Below are 15,343 nucleotides of genomic sequence, written 5' to 3'. Positions count from 1 at the left end.
TGCCAAGGGCAATTCCAATGACTGCTCAGCTGCCCAACTTAGTTAGTTTGTCATTTCCGTATTTCTTTTCAAACTATCAAAAAAATGTAATCTTTCTAGTGATTACTTACTACTCAGTTTGCTGATCTGTAATAAAAAAAAAAAATCTTCTACTCATTCCCACTTCTAAGACCATTTCCCAACTTGTCCCTCAAAGAAAGCTGCAGTTTAGGAGCCACCTTAAGTTCCTCTGTAGCAAACACCGAGGCTAAGAATTTATTTAGCTTTTTCCACTTCCTTGAGGACTTACTTTCATAAGCTCGTGATCATCTCTCTGACCTACAAAGTCTTTTGACAGGCTCATTAATCCTGAGGTGTTTGAAAAAGGATTTATTAGGAGAATTTATGCATTTGGCAACTTCTTTTCCCCCAATTTTTTTTTAACCCGACCTCATTCAGGTTTTACATTTAACCTAGTTGCTATGTTTGTGCTTTTCTTTATTGCTCAAATATATGCAATTTCAGTACCTTGAAAGATTAAAAAAAATAAATGCAATGGCCTCTTCTACTCTTTTTTTTTTTTTTTAAGTGAAACCTTTTTTCATGGCCCATAATACATGTACTCCAAGTAAAGTGTTTTTCAACAATCTCTGACACAGCAGACCTTTCCCCATTTAAATTTAATTTAAACAAACCAATTTATTTTTTTTCAAATACAGTTGCCATTTCTGCTGGTTAAACATTACCATAGTGGAGAAAAAGTATGTGTGTGCATGTCTTTTAGCAAAAACACCTCAAGGTCACTATTGCAGAATGAAGGCAATGGTCACCATATACTGCAACTGCTTGCTGATAACAGTGACAGAAGCCAAAAAGCAATTCTCCCCCTTTGTTACCTAGGTTTGGGTCAAGGGCAGAAGAAACTTTGCAAGCAGGACTCATATTCCCACTGTTGGGTTGCTCCAGAGATGAAGGACTTGCACTGTATGAAACAGATCTTGCAACAGGAGGAGGACTGATAACTGCAATGGCATAAAAGGCAAACACAAAAAAATCAGGAATGGAACCCATTACAGTGCTGACTGTCACAATGATGGACCCAACTTCACACCCACCACCTGAGAAGTAACAGCTAACGCTGTGCAAAAGAACATGCTACCAGTTCGCAAACAGAGACATTAAAGCTTCATCTCAACATATTTTTCTAAACTTCTACCTAATGAGTGACTATATTACTGCTGGATGACAGAGGTTGCAAATATCAGGCTTCACTATTCTGCAGTGCTGAGCATAAGCTAAGAAAACAAACCTCCTCCACATACCTGCCAAGCCTGCTGGCATTTATCTTCATGAAAAGGCTTTTTGTAGGGCGTCTATTGAAAAGCAAAATCTCATCATTCAGCTTCAGCTGTCCACTTTAACAGTGTCCAAAGACTGGTTGGACAACTCAAACTCAATAAAGGGAGAAGTTGTTGCACCAGTTAAGAAGATGAAACTATTATTTTAAAAGGCCACAGACTACCATGTCTCTCTAATATTTAAAAAATAAATAAAAAAAAATTCATCCCAAATCATCCAGTTTTCATTTGTGTCAGGACTTTTGGCAGGCAGACAGGGGGTTGAGGTGATAGCTCATAGTCTGGACACCTGCAGTCTTTCTCTTTGCATGCCTCTATGCTGGTGTCATCACCAGCAACAGCTCTTTTGTGCCACATTCATGCCAAGAATCCAGGGCTTAAGAGGTGCACATTAAGATGAAGCACTGCAGAAATGTACATGACAGAATGAACTCTGAGAGCAACATGATTTTTGAGATGAAATGAACTTGTGCCTGAGGCATAAGTTCATGGTGCAGACCAGGAATTTCTCACAAAAAAAGCCTGTATCTGTGGCAGTGAAATTTCACTACTGCTCCAGGAATTCACTATCAGATGAAGTGCTGACACAACGGTTTTGTCAACTGATAATCAATAATTATTTCAAAATACTGAATTGTTACAAAATATTGAATTAAATACCTGAAAATTGAAGTCAACCTCTGAGCTGCATAGATGGATTTTAAATACTTTTGAGCAGAAAGGTAGAGGAGAAGAGGAAAATGAAAGACAACCATCATCACTGTACCCCTGCAATGTACCCTAACTGAGGAAAAGTGAATAAAGCTGCAGAATAGCCGATGAGGCACACAAATAAGAAACAAAGCCAGGAAAAGCTATAAAAAAATCCCAAGGAAATCAGAGGCATGTGTACAAAGGCAATGGGACACCTGATGTGGAAGGTCCCTACTTCCCTACTGCTTTGGAGTCAGAGGACTGGAGTGGGTCATTGCGTGAGGGGACCACTGTCCAGCAGGTGACCCACCGCAGCCATTTACCTACTAACCATTCTCACTTGCCCACACCGAGTGCACTTGTGCTGCTTGAATACTCAGGCGACTTGCCTCAGCACCCAGCCTGCTCCACTGGCACCTTCAATTAGCTGGATTTCATTGTCAAAATGGGATCTTTATACGAGGAAGCACCAGAGAGTCAGACACCTGTGCTTACTTGAGGCAGACTGATTTTGGTATAGCCTGCTATTTATAAAGGTGCATATCTAAGTCTCTTTCCTTAGAATTCATCACTTGTACAGGTCTATCTTTATATTCAGGTGCTCCCTAACCCATCACTAAACGCAAATTACCTGTCTGGATTCCCAGCTGGCCAGTTCGGGAACTAGACACCATGAAATCCTGATCCCAAATGGGAGAATTCTGGCTGTACACTTCTTCTTCCAGCATCGACAGAAACCTAGGCACAAAACCAGGTGAAATATTAACTTAATAGGACCATTCAAAACAGGTTCTTTTTCAGAATAAGCATTTGCAACTTTTTTTAATTTAAAAAGATTTACTGATTCAGTAAGAAAATGCTGTTGGCCAACTCCTTTTTAAAAAAACAAACACACACAAAAGAAATCACAAGCTGGAGAAGACATTAAGTACCTTAATTCAGTAGAGTGCTTTCACCTATGAAAATTAGTCTTTTATTATAAGCAATATTTATCTAATTTGCAAATGCAGAAAGAAATGGTTACAAACTACTTTTACAGAACAAAACAGTGCACTAATAAGAAAGCTATGAGTTGACAGATGCCAAGGTACTCATGTCATACAACGATGACAAAATATGTCTATTCTGACAAACAAGTAATTTGCAGATGCACTTGCTTTCTGCCACTTACAGATTTATAAAATACCAGTGTTAGTTATTAACAATGCTCTTAGGAAGGCATTTTAATTCCTTTAAGTGTCCTACTGTAACATTTAATTGAACATTTGTGCTTGCATAATAGTATTTTTAATCTTACTTTGGTACACTTACAGAAACAGTGTGATTTTAAACCTCTCTTGGTATTATTATAGGTGAGAGAAATTCCACAGAGCAGACTATCCAGCACACTTGCCTTCACAGGGCTATATATCAATTCCCTCCCAGAAGCAAGATAGCTGCTTATCCTATGCTGCACAAAAAGGGTCTTCAGACCAGAAGTTGACACAGCACATTTTTACTCTCTAGAGTCATCTATATGTATAGAAACTGTCCAGCTGAAACCAATAGGACTGTTGAGTAAGACTTTCTTGAACAGGGTAAGGATTTTCTGGATCAAGTCCTACTCTTGTATTTTATATATAGGACATTCATACCTAAGCACAGCAATGTGTGGTGTTTGCTGCTATCCATACAGCTGATAATGGCTAAAAAGTTTGCAACAACTACTTGACCATCTATGATGGAGCAGAAGCACAAAATTAAACTTTAGCCAAGGCTACATTTACAGGCAGCACAGAGGCTCTGCGTTCAGACCCCTTGGTGACTATTTCCTAGGTACATATAGACAAAACCTGAGGGTGCTCCCTTTGCCCAGGAAGAAGCCGCCAGGGCAGTCGAGAGCCCTGCACTGACACCAGGCACCGGCTCCATGCTCTGAGCTGCAGCTCCTCCACCGGGTTCACTCTGAGTAATGCCAGCAGAGGGACAAATGCTTCAGACAAGTACAGCCCATAAAAGATTTAAAACGTTATTCCTATTTCTCATGAGCAAACAGTGCTTGTCTTTTTTTTTCCCCCAGCAGAATATTAAAATGGACTGCAGTGAATAATAATGGTTTTCAAATTACTTGTCTAGGCTGTAAAAGGCAGTGGAAACAGGGGCATATGCACACCTTCTTCCTCTGCAAATCTGCTCCTTATATCAATGCAGGGTTAAATCCTTTTTTTACCTATTCCCAGATATACACAAACATTCCTGTATCCATAACAGTCTACCCCAGACACAGTTTACATTCTTCAAAGTGGTAAAAGGCACTATTAATAATAATAGGAGTAACAAATCCTGGCTCTAGCCAGCTTTGGAAAGCTTATGTTGTTTTTCATTCCCCTGAGCACTAACCCAACTCTAGTCACAGACAGTAGCTTGCATAGCATCAGTGCCACCAGCTCTCCAGTAGATTCAGTTAGGAGGGACAGACTTTTAAAATATGGGCTAGAGAGCCCAGTCACCCTCACAAAATAAGGGTATTTTTGAAGCAATACACTATTTTACCAGGAAGCATACGATGAATGATCCTGTCACCACCACCACCCTTAATCACCAGTAAAATGTTTGAAATTAAGCACTGTCAAAGTTGAACGTGTTTCAAGACTGTCATTCCCCCACATACCCCAATATGTAATTGTTGTTTAACTGTGAGAGCTTGTCATCAATATTCCAGTACTGCAACAGGTAGTCAATATGAAATTCATGAGTTTAGGATTCACTGATGCAGTTTTATACTAATTATTCTCTTCTTTGTCAAATGAATACATACATCTCTTCTGAAGATGGGGTGACTACTTTGTTCCACAGCTATTACAATGTTGAATTAAACTGAAATTCTTAGGTGTAAACTCCAGTACAACATTCCCTTTTCTACTGCTCCCTCACAAAAGCAGAAGCAAGTATGTTTTTGGAGATCTGCTTCCAAGAACTACAGAAAAAGAAAGTAAGTGACCAACAATATCTGCTAATAGACAATAAGCACAATCCCCCAGCATGATGAATAATCCTTTTTATAAAGTAAAGCCCTAGGACAAAGCAAAACAAGTGGTTGTGTACATAAAATACGCTAGTTAAAGCTATGGCAGAAAAGAAAGCTGCACTATCTACTTGTTATTCAATAAAAGGAGAAATTATTTTAAGTTGCAGGTAATTTCTCCATTTCCATGCCAAAGTTGCGTACTACTGGTTAACCTTAAATGCAGGCACATTGCGACCTCTTACTTTGGAAAATGGGTGAGGATTAGTGTTCGTTTCTCTTGAGGAAGCTTGTCTTTTTCTTGCCTGGCCTGCTCCAGCAGTTGCCGTCTCATTACAGTAAAAACAGAGCGCAGCAATGTCCTACCGAAAACCTGGGTGGTTTCATACCGAGGTAGACTGTCACAGAACTGAGGGACATTGCAATAACAAAGCCACCTGTAAAGGGGAAAAAAGCCAGATAATTATCACAATCTAACATATGAATTAATGCAATAAAACCACTACCCACATCATTTATAACGCAGCTGAGAGCTATATGACCACATAAATCAGTTCCACATCAAGTCTGGACAGAGTTAAGCAGCATTTATATTGCCCAGTTTTTTAAAGAAATGACAGCCAAGTACTTTTAAGTCTCTATATATTCTTTTTCTCTGCAGTCTAGTTTCCAAAAAGCACTCTTGTTCCAGACAATAATCATAGATCACATAAAATTCGTGCTGATTTCAGGGATTCTCTCCACAGCTCATTCATTCAGCCTCCCACATCTCCTGCCTGATCCATTTGTCCCTCTTTAAACTTCTACATCTCCCCACATAGATGCAAAAGGGGTGACACTTTTAACTAGCTCCATCCCAATCCAACTGGACTCCCACCCTGGTCTGCCACCAGCTGGCTTCCTCCCATTACACCCTGACTTGATTTTCTTTCATTTACCAGTAACTCCCTCCGTAATGAGTTTTGCATTAAGAAGTACGTATGAAAATATAGCATGTTGTGTTACTCTTCCTGGAAAAGGGATCATGGTACTGAAGAGGTAAATCAGGAGTACACTGACTATTTAGGTCATGATATCTGTTAAATTTATATAAAGATTTTGGTATCTCTGTGCAAGTGAACAGTCAATGGTATCTGTAGCTTTAGCAGAATCAGACCACAAACATTATGAAAGCTCCAACAATGAAAAACAATGTTAAGAATTGGATGCAAACAGACTGTGCTGGATCCTGCACAGGTTTTCTCACCCAGACTCAAAGTACAGCCTGTCTCAAAATGCTCTCCCAAACTCTTGTGTTTAATTCTTGCAAACACAAGAGTTAGAAAAGAGTTGTGAGATACAGTTGTTAGCAGACCTTTACTCCCTGTTCTTGGCTGATAAAGCACACCTCTCAAAACACAAGGATGCATGTGAAACTGATAATAGTTTCACTCAAACCGTCAGGTTTTCAAATGAAGTGGTGACTGCAAGAATTCATCAGGTGCACCCATGGTGCACAGCAGCTTCCTCAGCACCCCGAGCAGTGCCTCGAACACCATGGAGAGGAGAAGCTCACAATGACAGGTTAGATCAGATAGAAAGAGGCGGTACTTTGGGTCAGAGGGAACCTTAGGGACTGCGAGCAGGAAGGCCTGAGAAACCACAAGTGACAAAAGGCCACAACCAAAGTCACCAACCAGAGCCAATGCTAGTTATTGATTCCTAATAAAAGTTGACTCCAACCAACTCTGGCTATCTGACATCTGTATCACAAACAAATGGGAGGTCAAAGACCCACCAAATATAGTGTTAGGAGCCCCATGGATTATCAGTAATTGTCCTTTACATCAGGTAGCTATTTGAGGCCATCTGAGGTCATCTGAGAGCAGCCCGGTCAGGCACAGCGCAGTCTGCCATATCACCAGCCACAGTCTCAACTCACAGCAGGGTTTGCTGTTCTCCTTCACAGAGCTGAGGTTTGTCAGAGGAAAGGCCACCAGGAAAGCGGGCAGAAGGCAGTGCTCATCCTCCACCAGGAAAAGTGTACCCAGGCTGTTCCTGGGAACAGACATGCTGAAAGAGACCTTCCCTGACTGCTGCCACCTGTGCTCCCAGGCGGCATGTTAACTGTTGCCTGCACCGGCAGGAACCATTAAGTGCTGTCGCTGTGCTAACTGAAAAAGGCGTTGCACTATTGTTATGAGAAAAGCAAAATTAAAAGAGACTTGTCTTTTCATCCTAGCTTTTCTTCCCCCAGTGACTAAGTTACTCCTTTGAATTCTGACAATGTATTAAAAGATCATAACAAGAACTATCATTTTAAGGAACCTAATAATATCTACTCCCCATTTATCATTCAGGCATTTATGAAATTATTTTAATTTTTCAAATCTTCCATGATTTGGTTTCAAACTGTGACGCTTTACATTGCTTAATGTTATCTTCTTCCCTTTTTTTTTTTTTTCAGTTGAATAACAAATTGCCTGAACTTTTAGTACATGAAATAAGGATCTTATATGAGGCTCATACGTTAAGAAGACTGAGAGCAGTTTTGCAAACGCAGGACATGCAAAAGCATTGTTAGATACAGTCGTTTGCGACATCTACTCCCTGTTCTTGGCTGATAAAGCACACCTCTCAAAACACAAGGATGTCTGTGAAACTCTGATAATAGTTTCACTCAAACCATCAGGTTTTCATATAAACTCCATGACTGCAAAAATTCACATGGTGCACCCGAGGCCTACAGGTACTGGTGTATTCCTGAAGTGCGTACATGCCATATTTGTAAGCAAGACTTGTAACAAGCAAAAACAGCGTTACCTGGTATAATTCACTTTATACCCTGCAATATCATCATTGGGTGATCTTAGTCTTCGCTGTGAAGGTGTCTCCAGGTGCCAGTAGTTAATGCGGTTCAGAAACATTTTAGCCAGTTCCACTATTGTTTGCCGCTCCTTTGAGGGTAAGTGGCTAAATTTGTACTGCACAAAATTATTCACACCCTTAAAACAGAAGAAAATTATGTTAAATTATTTAGCCACAATTTTTGTAGGAGTGTCCTCAAACATTCCACACTTTATGTTTATTAACCCTGAACTTGCATTACATGGGAGACCACAAACTCCTTGCTCAGCTACTCATGTAGCTGCCACAATCTGGTTCCCCTGCACACAGCAGCAGGTACCTCCAGATGTTTTTATTCTATCCACCTCCAGCAGCTGACTTAAAGCAAGAGATGGAAAACTCTTTATTTTTCCTTGCTTCTCAAAGTAAAAAACTTCATTAAGGAACAGAAGAAGATCCAGCTGGCTTTCTTCTATATGCTCACATATGCACAATTTTGCTGATAACCATGCTAGATGATTTATTTCCTCTGTAAATCAAGTATCACCTATAAACCTCTCCAGCTACCTTTCAATAGAAGACTAGGGCTTGTGGACTTCTAGTTAAGTTTGTGTCTACACATCGTATTATTTCTTCAAGAAGTGCCAGCATGTCCCCCCACTGCACTTTGTATACTGTCCACTTTAAAAAAACCTACTGAAGATAGTTAAAATGTGTAACAAAGTGCTCCAATATGTATATATTATAAAATGATTATAATATTGCTGCTTAGCAAATAATTTTGTGTGAGTGAGTTGATGAACTGCTAAAAACAGAATTGAAAAGATTGATCTATTTTAAGGGAAAATTATTTCAAAATAAACTGTAAGAAGAATTATCCTTTGATCTCTGTGTTACTTTCTCAAGCAAATTGAACAGTATGAAGAATGTGACAAAAAAATTATATTGTACAAAACCTTTTTAATAGTATATTTTAAGGACTAGAAGCGTATGGAGATTACATACACTTATTATTTGTTTACACTCAAACTAAAGGAGAACTTAAGGTGAAGACTTCCCAGAAATTCAGCAATGAAGTGTTTGGATTTTCCTAAATTATAAGTTGCAAGGAAATAGTTACTGCACATAACAGTCTTCACATTTAAAATATTCTGTTTAACAATAGAGCATCCATTCATCCACTGATGGGAAAACATTGAGCTCCTGTTTCAGCGAGGTATGTGAGCCTCTGCATAGTCTCACTGGAGCTAATGGGACCACTTGCATGCCAAAAGTGCATTCTCAGGAGCTTGCTTAGCCAAAATCTGAATTTGTCATATGTTCTTTATCCACTAAGAGTTACAAAAGCCTCAGTTATTCTTTGGTTTCGGCTTTGTTTTTTATTGTGTACTCTTTGAAAGAGAAGGCTATGATCTCACTGAATTGGATTGTAACATTTTAACTGATTTACACAAGACAAGTATCATTTTAATATTAGATTTCAAAACTTTGACAGCATTTTTCATCACTTGAAACAAAGAAAGATTAGAACTGCCACACATGAAAGTAGTATTTTAAGTTCATTCTCTAAAACCACAAAAAAGTCAGTTTCACTAAAGCATAAGATGAATGATGAGAGAAGTCAAATAATGTAACTATTGTACCAACACTAAAGGAGGAGCAGCAGAAGTCTCCCACAGTCCCCTACTTGGACAAAGTAATACACAGAAACATCTGCAAACTGTCTAAAATGCCATGTTTTCAAAAACCAGTGCCTATGTTTACAAAAAAACCCCACCAAATATAAAAAACCCCGTACCAAACAAACCCAGACTTTGACTGCTGACCTGTTCGATGCTAGGTTTCTCAAATGGGGGACTTTCCAAAGATCCTTCTACTACAGGTTTTCCCATCTGTAAAATGCACTTCCTCAAAAGCTGTTAAAAATATAGAATTTTTTTAATTAGCATATTTACAATTAGCATTTTTGCATACGTAGGGTCAATGGAAGTCACAGGTACACAACACACTGCAAGCAGTGTTGAAAATCTCCTGACTATATATCTGCTTGTTTAGTCATCTAAATTTATAGCTACTAAACTTCACTGTGAATTCACCTTCTTTGAAATGCATATAAGAGGCTTCTGTGAGCAAATGTAGGCAGATAAGTTAGCGTTTATTTCAAGTGCTTTTCCTATGTGTAAGTGAAGAGGGTAAGGCTTGCAGGTTGCACAGTTTATAGACAGGAGTCAGGGTCTGCTCCTCAATCATCTGGATGACTTTTGGAGTAAGATACGTGTCCTGGTTTCAGCTGAGATAGAGTTAATTTTCTTCCTAGTAGCTGGTACAGTGCTGTGTTTTGGATTTAGTGTGAGAATAATGTTGGTAACACACTGATGTTTTAGTTGTTGCTAAGTAGCGCTTATCCTAAATTAAGGATTTTTCAGTTTCCCATGCTCTGCCAGCGAGCAGGTGTACAAGGAGCTGGGAGGGAGCAAGGCCAGGACAGTTGACCCAAACTAGCCAAAGGGATATTCCATACCATAGAACATCATGCTCAGTTTATAAACAGGGGGTAGTTGGCTGGGGGTGCAGATCACTGCTTGGGCATCAGTCAGCAGGTCGTAAGCAACTGCACTGTACATCACTTGTCTCTTCCTGGGTTTTATTTCTCCCTTCTTTTTATTATGTTCCTTTTCATTACTATTATTATTACATTTTATTATTGTTATATTTTATTTTATTATTGTTGTATTTTATTTTAGTTATTAAAACCATTCTTAACCCACAACTTTTACTTTTTTTTTTTTTCAATTCTCCTCCCCATCCCACTGGGAGGGGGGAGGAGTGAACGAGCGGCTGCGTGGTGCTTAGCTGCTGGCTAGAGTTAAACCACAACAATACAGTACACTGCAAGTACCAGAAAGTCTAGCCCATAGTTAGCCACTAGAGCATCACACTACAGAAAAAGTTCTCACCAGATGAAGTCAATACATGCCTGAGGGGCAGTGAAATTGGCTTATGTGTGAAAGAGTGAAAACCTGAGAAGACTACACTACGCAAGTTCAGCTTACTTTGAACAAGTAGAAATAAACTTGCTTGGTGTCTGCATCTTCTTCTTTGTGGACACAGGTGAACAGATACTCCACATCCAACACAATCCCCAGCAGCCTATTCATTTCTTCTTCAGACACATTCTCCAGGTGAGAAACGTGAGCAGCTAAATGAAAGAAAAATCCAAGCCTGTAAAAAGCCTACTGAGAGAACCAATAGTACAAGTATTCCCCAGGTTATCTCAAACTAAGCCATAACAGTAAGGGCACTGATCCTGTAATAACCTATTTAAACAGAACATCTTATCAGAGGTAACTGAAATATATGTGCATCACAGTAAAGGTAGTCTAGTGGTGGTAATTCCCACAGCAGAGGAATGATGGCTGGTTAGAATCACAGTGTCTGTTAACACTTAAAACAGACCACACAAGTCCTGTCTGTATTAATACGTTGCAATATATAAATAACTACGTACACTTTTGTCCAAGAGCTATGCTTTTGAGACAAGGTTTCTTGACTAAAGAAAATAAATCCATAATTCCCATACATTAGGTAACCCAGGCGTTGATGCAAGTAGCACCTTATTCTGTGAAGAGTTAAAAAAAAAAAAAAAAAAAAACAACAACAAAAAAACAGCTCCATAAATAGGCTTTTTGTTTTAAATTGGACATTAATGGCTAAGTCTCTTACTTTCATATCATGTGTGGTTGAACTATGCTTTGTGCACACTAAATTAACAAAGCTTTTGCAGATTGTACATGCTCATTTGTTCAGAAGTTTACAAAAAAGCATCTTTCAACATATCAGAATTTCCAAGTGACAAACTCCCTTTTATCATCTCCACAGGTAAATACAGTTCCACAACTGTAATTTTCAAAAGCTTGAGGTTTGTAGGCATGAAGCAGGACATTCATTTCAAGCTGGTTTGAACAACTGGCCCCAGGAAGAGAGAAGGCAATTTAAAATAAAAAGTCAATTCCCAGAAAGAAGCTATTTGCATCACAAAAAGAAACGATCTTCGCTGACTCCAGGCCAATGTATGTGGTATGAATATCCTTTCCCTTGAAAGGACAAGAAAATATCCTTTAAAAGAAAATGAAAATTATTTAAAAGGTTGGTCATATTAGTTTTTCTGTATTTTAATAATTTTATCAATATTTACTTCTTAGATAATTATTATATTATGTCAGATATGCCAGTGTGATTAGGACTGGTAAGAAATTTTCAACGTAAATCTGATTCCTTAGTGGGGGAGGAAGTGGGGGGAAATAACACTTGACTTGAAAACTGCCATATTTATTGAACACCTGTCACGTCCCGCTCAGACAAGGGAGACATGCACGGGATGTGACACCACCCAGCAAAGACAGTTTGTTTTGGGAAGTTTAGTATGACACCTGCCAAAACACTAAAATTCAATAAATTTGTGTAGTTTCAAGTAAAAAGGACACTGTAGCTCAGAACATTAAAAAGATGCCAGCAATTGTTTCCACTTAAATGAACATTTATAATACAGTGTCTTAAGTTCTGACTGTATGCTCAGAACTAAAAGGGGAATGGCCATCGGGAGTCTTCTTTAAGGACAAATATTCACCATTCTGGGCAGAATAAAACAATTTCATTTCTGTCCTTGAGCCAGATATGAAGGTTTAATATTCCCAGATGTCTGTTCTGATCTTGTAAAAGTAATAAATACCCTCCCTAGATGAGCACTGCATTAGAAATTGATAACATACTAAAGAAACCTTGCACTCAACTAACAAATGAATAAAACATCAGCATAAGAAGCCATTTCCATGCAGTTTCCATAACAATACTGAAAGTTGCCTTGACTACTTAGTGGCTGTATTTAAACATTTTATTAAACTAGAGAATTATTATCCATACCGTGAACCTAAAAGTAACAATCGTATTACCAGCATGTATTTACTATCAGTTACCATTTACTGTACACTCACCAATGTTTGTACATCAGCCCAACAAAGTATCTTTCTTCAGATGTTCACTGCCCATTCCCAAATTCTTGTGGCCATTAGTAAACCCTTTATTAAAATCAAAGCTTTAGTACACTGACATCAAATACTGAATTACTCTTGACTACACAGTCCCATTTATCTCCATTGCCCAACTGGTACAGCCTTCCTCAGTTGCTGTTATGCTCGCAAAAAAAACCCAAAACCAAACTAAAACAAAACAAAGTACAGGTTGCTACAGCATGCAGAAGAAGAAAGCAAGCAGAAAGAACAAGGCCAATGCAATGAGATGAAGACTTGAAAAATAGGAAGTTAATTATTTCAGTTGTGCAACTTCAATAAGCAAGTACTTGAATGTATGAATTAGGAGCAGTGAGAAAACAGATTAATAAGGAATGTGTCCACAGTCTATCTCAAAATCAGTGTGTACATAAAAAGGACAGGCAAATGTCCTAGTAATAGGACAGGCAAAACAAGAAACACCTTAATACACTACGTGAAGGTGCACAGCAGGAACTGAAGATAGTGCTGGGAAAAAAAGAGAGCCTGAGTGTGTATATAGAGTACTAACACATTACTTAACTAGTTTTAAAAGTGACTCAAGACTGAAAGTGTTTACCAACAGGAAAGCGCACCCTGTAACACAGGAGAAACCAATAAAAAAGAGAAAAAAGTCTCTATGTAACACCTGGTCTTGAGGCTGGTGGAGAGTGAACTCTCACAGAATCACAGAATTGTCTAGGTTGGAAAAGACCTTGAAGATCACCCAGTCCAACCATCAACCCAACATTAACAGTTCTCAACTCCACCAGATCCCTCAGCGCTATGTCAACCCAACTCTTAAACACCTCCAGGGATGGGGACTCCACCACCTCCCTGGGCAGCCCATTCCAACACCTAACAACCCATTCCGTAAAGAAATACTTCCTAATATCTAGTCTAAACCTTCCCTGGCACAACTTGAGGCCACTACCTCTTGTTCTATCACTTGTTACTTGGTTAAAGAGACTCATCCCCAGCTCTCTGCAACCTCCTTTCAGGTAGTTGTAGAGGGCGATGAGGTCTCCCCTCAGCCTCCTCTTCTCCAGACTAAACAACCCCAGTTCCCTCAGCCTCTCCTCGTACGACATGTGCTCCAGACCCTTCACCAGCTTCGCTGCCCTTCTTTGGACACGCTCGAGTAATTCAATGTCCTTTTTGTAGTGAGGGGCCCAAAACTGAACACAGTAATCAAGGTGCAGCCTCACCAGTGCCGAGTACAGGGGTAAGATCACTTCCCTGTCCTTGCTGGCCACGCTATTTCTGATACAAGCCAGGATACCATTGGCCTTCTTGGCCACCTGGGCACACTGCTGGCTCATGTTCAGCTGGCTATCAATCAACACCCCAACTCTCCCAGCACCCAATTCAGTCACCACTTCACAGTGTTATGGTAGTGACCCAATGCATCACTCAAATAAAAGAAATATTCACTGAAAACCCAGTATTGGGCCAAACTGCAGGCTGAGCCACAAATAGAATATAAGTTGTAGGTAAGTAGACAGAAATAAGCTCGATAAACTAATATGTACAGCCAAACAGATTTATGCACCAAAAACTGCACTGGCTTGAAAATTGAACCATACCCCCAAAAAGAGATGTCTCAAGCAAGACTAATATCTAGGATTGCTTTTGGAAGAAAATAATAAATAAAAAAAAGGCAAAAAAACCTAACACCCTGCATTTTACATCAGATATGGCTTTAACCAGTACAGGAATTTCTACATTGCTATTTCAGCGGCTCTCTGAGGAAGAGAAAATGAAGTGCAGATGATAATCTGAAGCCTACACACCTTGTGGTCAGTTTGGTTTTAAAGGTATTCAGCAGGAACACGCTAATGTAGAGGAGATGAATAGGAAAATTATCTTGGAAAACACTGCTGAAAGACATATTTTTGCCAGTAGTATGAGGAAGAGGACAGCAATTCATTTATTTCAAATGAAACATCATCCTCATTAGCTGCAGTCAGAAGAATAAGAAACTTTACCTTTTCTAAAAACAGCAATAAATAAAAATACAGTTCGTTCCATAAGGTACATTTCACTGGTACTGATTTTACAGTACTGTTTTTTCCTGGTTCCCTAGCTAATGAGTGATTTAAAGATTTTTTAATAGACCAAAAACAGCCTCAGCCTTTAGAAGAGCTCAGTTTTTCTACAAAATACATAGCATCCACAAATTCTGCTGAAGAACCAGGAACTCACAGGCACAACATCTCATAAGATTTAAAAAAAAAAAAAAAAAAAAAAGAAAAACCTCTTTCTTCAAAGGTCAGGAATGAAAGGGACAGGTAACACTAGATACCCTAATTGCATAACCAAGAGCAGCACAGAGAAGTTGCGTGATGAAAGGCTGAAACTAACTTGGCTAAAGCGACCAAACTTTCTGTGATAATATGGATTTGTTAATCTTCTTCTGCAAGAAAACCTAGAGATTT

At 39.1% G+C, this 15,343-nt stretch overlaps 1 protein-coding gene across 3 annotated transcripts in view; it reads right to left on the bottom strand.

Moving 5' to 3' along the window:
- The window catches only part of KAT2B (lysine acetyltransferase 2B), a 48,301-nt gene that overhangs the window by 22,053 nt on the left and 10,905 nt on the right, over positions 1-15,343 (bottom strand). For 2 of the 3 annotated variants that reach the window (XM_074838684.1, XM_074838691.1), the window contains exons 3-8: positions 10,914-11,059; positions 9,687-9,776; positions 7,837-8,018; positions 5,280-5,471; positions 2,662-2,768; positions 876-1,001 (exon numbers count right to left, since the gene is read on the bottom strand). In XM_074838684.1, the coding sequence (XP_074694785.1) occupies positions 876-1,001; positions 2,662-2,768; positions 5,280-5,471; positions 7,837-8,018; positions 9,687-9,776; positions 10,914-11,059 (843 nt within the window). Of the gene's footprint in view, positions 1-875; positions 1,002-2,661; positions 2,769-5,279; positions 5,472-7,836; positions 8,019-9,686; positions 9,777-10,913; positions 11,060-12,851; positions 12,936-15,343 lie in introns of all 3 variants that reach the window. The other variant, XM_074838698.1, reaches the window with a different exon arrangement.

The sequence above is a fragment of the Strix aluco genome, chromosome 1 (assembly GCF_031877795.1).
Source record: "Strix aluco isolate bStrAlu1 chromosome 1, bStrAlu1.hap1, whole genome shotgun sequence".
Taxonomy (NCBI): Eukaryota; Metazoa; Chordata; class Aves; order Strigiformes; family Strigidae; genus Strix; species Strix aluco.
Note: the sequence above shows the minus strand (reverse complement) of the source record. Positions and strands in the feature narration are given on the sequence as shown.